Raw genomic sequence first — 8,856 nt, 5'->3', positions numbered from 1 at the left:
AAACCTTAATCCTAGCTTGATTCCTTATCAATCGTCCATTAATAACCAGCTCATCAATCCTGTTATTCATCCTTCTCGCAGAAGCTAAGTTGTGGAAATATCTGGTATTTTTATCCATGTCCTTAGCGTGCTTCGACCTTGATAATTGCTTCCAATATAGTTCTTTCCTCACATACCATTTCTCGCAGCACACAACTAAGGCTCTTCTTCTAGCCTCCACCGTTCCATCATAAACCCCGTTACTCACCATATCATCTAGCTTCTTGATCTCGTCCTCAAACTTCGCAATTTTCTTATCCATATCACTAAAATTCGCCCTATGCCACCTTCCCAGAGGACCCGTCAAAGCCTTTAATTTATCAGTGAATTGTATGTCGCCTAGCCCTCTCCATTCTTCTTGAACCAATCTCATAAAGCCTTCATGAGTGAACCACGAATCTAGACTTCTGAACGGTCTCGGGCCATCCCTTTGCTTGTTGACCTCCACTATAATAGGGCAGTGATCTGACAATCCCCGTGGCCCACCTCTCAAGCGAGTTTCTGGGAACACCTCAAGCCATTCCAAACTGACCAAGGCTCTATCGATGCGGCTACAAGATCGTCCTCTGAACCATGTAAATTTACAGTCAGTGATCGACAAGTCCTCCAATCCCATGTCAGATATCCAATTCTTGAGATCTTCCGCCGATGGAGTTAACGTATCTGTGCCTTGTCTTTCCTCCACCTGTACAATCTCATTAAAGTCCCCAAAAAAGCAGCAGGGCCCTTGGCACAAACCAGTTATGTAACTCAATTCCTCCCACACAATAAGTTTTTCATTTCTAGAATGCGCACCATAAACTAAGAAAAAAGCACAATCAACATTATTATTCAACAAGCTCCCTTCAACACACAACCACCTCTCTCCTTTATGGCAATTACGCAATTTGAAAAAAAATCATCCCACACTAACAGTAGCCCACCAGACGCACCATCAAACCCCACATACTCCCACCCTGCACAGCCATTCCCCCAAATTTTCAAAACATCAAATCTTGTTATAATCTGTCTTTTAGTCTCTACCGGGTCTAACATGTTCAATTTATATTTTCTCTTTAGGTCCTTCACCATCCTCATCTTCCCATCCCCCCTTAACCCCCTAACATTTCATGATCCTATAGTCATTTTACAATATAATTACACACCTTTTTGTGAGATTTCGGCCTGCTCCGCCTTGCTTTAGCTTTCTGTTTTGCCAACCTCTTTTTTCGAGCGATATCTTCATTCTGTTCTTGGAGAATAGCTATAACTTCCTGGCGCGATGAACTGCCCTCGCCCCTCCACACACGGGAAAACCTTGGCGTCACAGAAGCATAGCCAGAACCGCCCCGTTCTCCTTGGAGCCCACTGACCCGACTCAGCATGCGTGGATCCAGCCCAGGAGGTCCACCAGCGCTCTTCTTGCGTTAAATATTGAATTAAAGACCATTGCTAACTAAAATCTTTAATTCAATACACTTAAATCTGTTAAGACCATTGCTGACTTAAGTATTGAAGTGTTTTGCAGATACCACCCCCATCTTCTCACAAACAACTCAGAAGATGACAACTTGATGCAGGCTAAGTCGAAAACCACCCTTTGAGAACTTGGACCTTACGTTCAGACCCATATATAATCCCGTTTCAAGTAACCATCGAAACAAGTGTATAGTATAAAAATTTTAGTATATAATATAAAATTTTTTAGAAAATTATATATTTAAAATATTAACTCACTAAATTAACAAAATATATTTTTAGCAAAAATTTATGTGTTATATACAAAAATTTGTATATTATATGTAAAAATTTATATGTTATATAAATAAATTTATATTATGTGTAAAATTTTTTGTATTATGTTTTAAAAACTTATGTGCTATATACTTATATTAATACATTTTATGCTCACCAATAAAAATTTATGTGCTGCGTAAAAATGAGAAATAATGACGTATGCAGGTGTTTTTTTTTGCTGATCTTTACGCTAATTTAATTAAATTTAATAACAAAAACTTTTATATATATAGCATCATTCACCAAAAAATAAAAAGTATATATTTATATCGCCTTTTTACTTTTGGATTATTGTCTTCTTATGAATAACAATAACGGTCTAAAAGGTGAGTGAAGTTTTTTCTGCTAAGATTTTTGTTAATGAATATTTTAAAAACTTTTTAAGGATGAAAAAATAAAAAAGTTTTTAAAGTTTTTATGAATTTAATATTATGCAACATTAAAAGGCTACTATCATATGTTAAGACACGCATGCAGAATATTTCTTATATTATAATCACAGAGGATAACAACATTGATTCTTGATTCGTACTTCGTAGTGGGTGGAGGGGCAGGAGCACTAGTTTTCAAGCTACCAAATTGAATTGATTACAAAAAAAAAATACAAAATTTAAATTTTTAATGTATTCACGATCATCGTAACATATATTTTAAACACATATATTAACTAAACTCATAAATGAATAAATAAAACTATTACTATTTATTTGCAAGTTATCGTATTTGTAATTTTGTACCGTTAAAACTGTTTAACTTTTCCCTTAATAATAGAGCAAACCATATTATATTTCACTTTAAAACAATAAAAATGCAACAACCATGTACGACCATTTGTAACCTTTCTATGGAAATAAGTGACGCATTGGTATAAAACTTTTAAAGTTTAAATACGATTTTGTTTTGGCTCGTTGTGGATGTCAGAGAAGGGTAACATTGTAACAATCAAAAGTATGAATATAGAATTGCAAATATTAGTTAGACACCGCTACAAGCAATTGTTCATAAACAATCATCGAATTACTTAAAAACTGGGACTGCACTTTTGGGATAACACACCTACTTTGTTAGCTAATCATTTTAACGCAACAAATTGTGCTTGATCTTTGATGCCAATAATAGCGACAAATATTATTACTATAAAAGTTAGTTTTTAAAGAAGTAAAACGTTGATCACGGAATAAAATATGCTACATTTTTATATGTGAGAATTCACCTCCAATCACATGGTTAGACACAAGTTTCTTTTGTTGTATAGATAAACTATTAAAATAAATTTTAAAAGACTTTCGTGTTTACAAACAAATCTTAAAATATTAAAATACAAAAGATAATTAAAATTAACAAAATCATCTGGAGGACAATTTGAAATTTAAAATTTAGAGATGAGTGCAATCTCTGTTTGTCATCTCATTACTTATGCTAGCTTTCTTAGGATTTGGATCCTCTAAAATTTGAATTTCACTTTAGAGAGTAAAGTGTAATCTTTCACCATTGATTTCATAGGTGGGACCAATAATAAATATGAAAGAGAAACTATTCAAGGGTAGAAGATCACACTTTATTTTCTAAAGTGAAATTCAAACTTTAGAGGATCTAAATCTACTTTCCTAAGTAGAGACGATAACGGTGTAGGTCAGGAGCGGAAGATGCTTTTCTATTTTCTGTCCCCGCCTCCAGATGTGTTCTCTATTTCCGTCTCCAATTTATGTTGCAAGGAAATATTACTCCATTCTCATTTTTTCGTAGGACCTCACTCCTCATCTCTCCAATAGTTCTGTCTGATAATTATTTTTCATAGGAATAGAGTTGTAAATATTCATTCTATACAAAACAACAAGATTTTATACATAAATAATAAACAACAGACAATGACTTCTTTCGAATTAACACAGTAAGGGAACGTGATGGCAAGACAGAGTACAAAACAGTGAACGAAGTTGAAGATATGGCAGCAAAAAGGAGAATGGATACAACGGTGGAGTTGCGAAGAGGAAAATACCCTCAAAAAGGAGAAAGAATGTCATGAACAAAGAAAACGGCGTGGTGAGGGATGACGGAACAATGAGAAGGAAGAGTCATGAAGGAGTGGTTGCAAAGAGGTTGGATGAAATATGGATAACACTAGAGATCTATAAATTAAAAAAGAATTATACAAATAATAATTAAAAATTAAGAATTTTTCTAAATAGATATAGTATGTGAAATGAATAAAAAATATGTATAAAAAATAAATTATTAAAAATAATTAAGTAAATTTATAAATTTTGAAAATTAGCAAAAATTCTTCATAGGATCCCGTGCCTAACTCAAAAGAATTTTACTTTCCATCTCTGTCTTCACCAAAAAATTTTCCCAAAATCAGATCCCATTCGAGAAGATTTTCGCGAGAATCCCCACACTATGAGAGTTTTGTCATCCTTACCTCTCTCTAAGGCTATGTTTGGTTGGAAGGAAAGAAATAGAGAGGAAAGAAATAGAAAGGAAAGAAATTGAGTAGATTTTTATTTTTTTTAGATGTGTTTGGATGAAATGAAAATAAGAAGAAAAGAAATGGTATAAAAAGACAATTTTATCCTTATATTATAAAATATATTAAAAAAAGTAAAGGGGTAATATTGAAAGTAGAGAGAGATAAATAGTTTTCTCTCCATTGTTGGAGGGAAAGAAAATTGGTGGGTCCCACCAATATTTTTCCATTCATTTTCCTTCCTCTCCCATTTCTCTCCTCAACCAAACAAAGGAAAATAACTATTTTCCTTCCAATTTCTTTCCATTCCTTTTCTTTCCTCCCATTTTCACCTCAAACAAACACACCATAAGCAATTCCTGCTAACGAAAAGATGTGAGTTATTGTGTTTGGCAATTTTTTTTGTCATTTCAATCCTTTTAAATATGTTGGGTTGGGCCAGCAGTTGTTCTTATTGGGCCATGCCTTTGGAACAACTGAAATTGGAAACACAAGAAATTCTAACATGGGCCCAAGAAGTACAAGGACCAAAGGACGTGACCCGCCCTCAGGAGTCAGGTGCCCAACGCCAGAGCCAATCCACATCATTATGTCAACAAAGAAAGATTAGATCCAAAAATGGCCGCAAAATGTAATGATAACACCCACATGAGTTCAAACTTCAGACACAATCCCACTTTCGTGGCATGCCTAACTGGGTCACAGACCAGATAATCATACCTCTAACTCTTCTTTAACAAGTCTAAGTTGGTCAACCAAAACCAAAAACAAGTACTAGAGGCTCTCACTGGTCACTACCCAGCTCCTTTCTGCTTTCCCAAAGAAGAAAAAGATTACTATTTACTACAACCAACCTAATGAAAAAGAAAGCAAGATAAAAATGCAAAGTTCATGAATCATGAGATTAGTAGTAAATTAATTACAGAAGCAAAGAGAGCTAAGCAGCAATAATGATAAACTATGGCAATGGCCAAGCTTGCCATATACAGCAATAATAATACCATTTTCTTACGTGAAATCATGCCTCTGCTGCTGCCCTATACATACTCTTCACCATGCACTCTCGTTTCAAGTTCCAATGGCTCCTCTGTTTTCCGTCATCCTCCTCTTCATCATCATCATCTGTGATTCCCCGTTGGCACACTCTCGCACCACACCCCATCACATACCCAAAACCACGTTCCTCGATGTCACTGCCTCCATTCAAAAAACCCTTCAAGTTCTCGACTTCAACCACCACAAACAACAAGAGCAACTCAGTTCTACGCCATCATCAAAGCTCTCTCTGCAACTTCATTCTCGAGCATCACTTCAGAAGCCAACACACCGCGACTACAAGTCCCTCACTTTATCCCGACTCGAGCGCGACTCAGCCCGAGTCACGACCCTCCTAACTCGTTCACAATCCTTCAGCGTCTCGGAACTTGAGGGACCCATCGTCTCCGGAACGAGTCAGGGAAGCGGCGAGTACTTCTCCCGAGTCGGAATCGGCGAGCCACCGAATCCTGTCTACATGGTCCTCGACACTGGCAGCGACATCAGCTGGGTGCAATGTTCACCCTGCTCCGGTTGCTACCGCCAATCCGACCCGATATTCGACCCGAACTCATCCTCTTCCTTTCACCCACTCTCCTGCGACTCAACTCACTGCCAATTGCTCGACGAATCTCAGTGTCTCAACGGCAACTGCCTCTACGAAGTCTCCTATGGCGATGGTTCCTATACCGTCGGTGAATTCGTCACCGAAACCATCAGCATTGGCCAAAGCTCCGTCACAAACATCGCCATCGGCTGCGGCCACAACAACCAAGGCTTGTTCATCGGCGCAGCAGGGTTGCTTGGACTCGGTGGTGGAACCCTATCTTTTCCGGCTCAGCTGAATTCGACGTCGTTTTCATACTGCCTCGTGGATCGCGACTCTGACAAGGTCTCTACTCTCGAGTTTGACACACCGTTCCCTAGGAATGCCGTCACCGCGCCGTTACGCCGCAACTCTGAGTTCGAGACATTCTACTACGTAGGGCTCCAAGGGATCGGTGTGGGAGGCGAGCTGCTTCCGATTCCAGAATCGTTATTTGCGGCGGATCCGGCGGGGGGTATCGGAGGGGTGATCATTGATTCGGGGACGGCGGTGACGCGGTTACGGAGGGAGGTGTATGAGTGGCTGAGAAGGGCGTTTTTAAGTGGGACTCAGGGGTTGGCGATGGCTAGAGGGGTGTCGTTGTTTGACACGTGCTACGACATGTCGTCGATGGGCAGTGTGGAGGTTCCGACGGTGTCGTTTCATTTTGAAGGTGGGATGGTCTTGACCTTGGATGCTAACAGTTACCTGATACCGGTTGACTCCGTTGGCACCTTCTGCTTTGCGTTCGCTCCAACGAACTCGCCGCTGTCCATCATTGGGAATGTTCAGCAGCAGGGGACTCGTGTCAGTTTCGATCTCGCTAATTCCCTCGTTGGCTTCTCTGCTAACAGTTGCTGATGACTGATGAGTGATGAGTCATTAACCGATTATTTTTTTAAATTTTACATTATTATTTTTTTATATGAATTTAACTATTATATGCTATTAGAGCCTATGATAAGATTATTATTAATGAATGATTTTAATTTTTTTAATAAATAAAAAATAAATGTATTAAAAATTTATTTTTTTATTTTAAAAAAATTTAACTTTATAATTTTAATATGTGTCCTTATGATTGTAGCAGTTAGAATATTAATTTAATTAAGTAAAATAGACAAAGAAAAATCGGATAGAATAAGGAGGATAATTGAGTAAAAATGCCTAATTTAATGTCTCTAATTATTAACTTTCACATTAATTTTTAAACAGAAACAGTATCAAACATTATGTTACAGACAATTGAATCAGACATTAATGTTAGAGATATTTAACCTAGAACAAGTAGCAGTAATAATCCAAAAAATAATAACACCGAAAAAAGATGAGATTATCTAGTTAAACACCAAGACTGAATCATACATTGTTGTTACAGATTATAAAATAGTACCTACTCAAATGAAGATGTCAAAATCATCTTTTTATAAAAATATTTTATTTAAAAATATAATTTATTTATTTAACTACATTTTAAATAAAGATAATATTTTTATAATATCAAAATCTAATCTTATAATTTATTATCCAATAATTAAAAAAAATTATTTTAATATAAAAATAATTATAAAATCTTCGTCGCAGTATTCACCTTACAAAATTGCTTTAAACTTTTTTCACCCACCTATTGAATTCTTGTGAGAGAGAAACAAAAGGAAAGAGTTATGGTCTATGATCTCGGGATTAAAGTATTAGCTAAAGATTAAATTTTTTTTATAGAAGTTCATGCACGAAGGCTTACTAGTGAAGAGGAGATTGCACAATAAAGATTCACTTGGTTAGTCCCACATGTTCTTGCTGTGACAGTCATGAGGAATTTGTCTTTCATTGTCTATGAAACTATTCGTTTGCCATCGATTGCTAGAAGCCTGAAAAATCGATGAATTGCCTTCGCCCCCATGCGAAAAAAGAACTTTAGAAATGGTAAAAAAAATTAAGAATTGCTCAAACAAAGCTTAGATGCGAAATAAAGATTAATTGAAGCAGTAAATCTTACCTGACTCGTCTGAAGGTGCAAAAAGAGGTCATTTTTTATGAAAATCGACAAACCCTAGCACAGATGATAGCAATATGTCACGGCTTTGGAGACACTTCAACGCTACTGTACCGGCATTCGAACTTACTCAACCTCTTGAGCTAAGACCAAGTCAGCCTAACTTTCAATACTTAGCAAAAAAGCTAAGAATACAAGAGAATACAAGAGAACACAAGAGAAAGGAAGCTTGTGGAAAGAACACTTTATTGTTCAAATATTTGTTACAAATGATTCACACACCTTATACTAACTCTCACCTCATATTTATAGTCATCCACCTCCTCAATGGATGGTTAAGATTAAATCTAATCAACGGTCCAAATTAATCATCAAGAACCTTCTTTACAAATATCTATCTTATCACAACTTTTCAAATATTTCTAGATTATTCCATACCACTCTTTATACTTCTATATACATCTACACTCTTTTAGAATACTCTATGATCGTCTAGAGTCTTCTAGAACCTTCTAGGATATTCCGGAACCTTCTAGGACATTCTAGAACGTTCCAGAACTATCTAGAATATTCTCAAACACTTTAAAAAACTATAAAAACGATGTTAAATCTAACTTTCTTAAATTTACCGTGACAAATAGCTCGTGCAAAGTCTTTTAAAGATATGTAAGTTTGACGCTGATTTTTTCTTTCTTTATCTTAATTTAGTTGTCTAATTTTACTTTCAATGTAATAAGGAGCCTTTTGCAATATCTCCAATTTAATGATGTGCTTTTAGTTCACCTATAGATTTTATATTTTATTTTTATAGAAATAAAATCTATTTTTAAAAAAATATCAATTTAACTCTTAAAATTTTTTGATATTATTATTATTATTTTAAACAAATAAACTAATTTTGTAAAATTTTTACTATATTTAACATTTGTATAATTTAAATTTTATTATAATTTTATATTT

General features: G+C 35.7%; 1 protein-coding gene across 1 annotated transcript; it reads left to right on the top strand.

Moving 5' to 3' along the window:
- The first annotated feature begins 5,360 nt into the window (after nt 1-5,360).
- On the top strand, nt 5,361-6,764 carry LOC130950265 (protein ASPARTIC PROTEASE IN GUARD CELL 1-like). The gene has a single exon (XM_057878782.1). It carries the CDS (start codon nt 5,361-5,363, stop codon nt 6,762-6,764), a length of 1,404 nt encoding a protein of 467 aa, XP_057734765.1.
- Nucleotides 6,765-8,856: the final 2,092 nt, after the last annotated feature.

Source organism: Arachis stenosperma, chromosome 9 (genome assembly GCF_014773155.1).
Source record: "Arachis stenosperma cultivar V10309 chromosome 9, arast.V10309.gnm1.PFL2, whole genome shotgun sequence".
In the NCBI taxonomy this organism is placed as follows: Eukaryota; Viridiplantae; Streptophyta; class Magnoliopsida; order Fabales; family Fabaceae; genus Arachis; species Arachis stenosperma.
The sequence above is the reverse complement of the archived record's forward strand: the minus strand, read 5'-3'. Positions and strand labels throughout refer to the sequence as shown.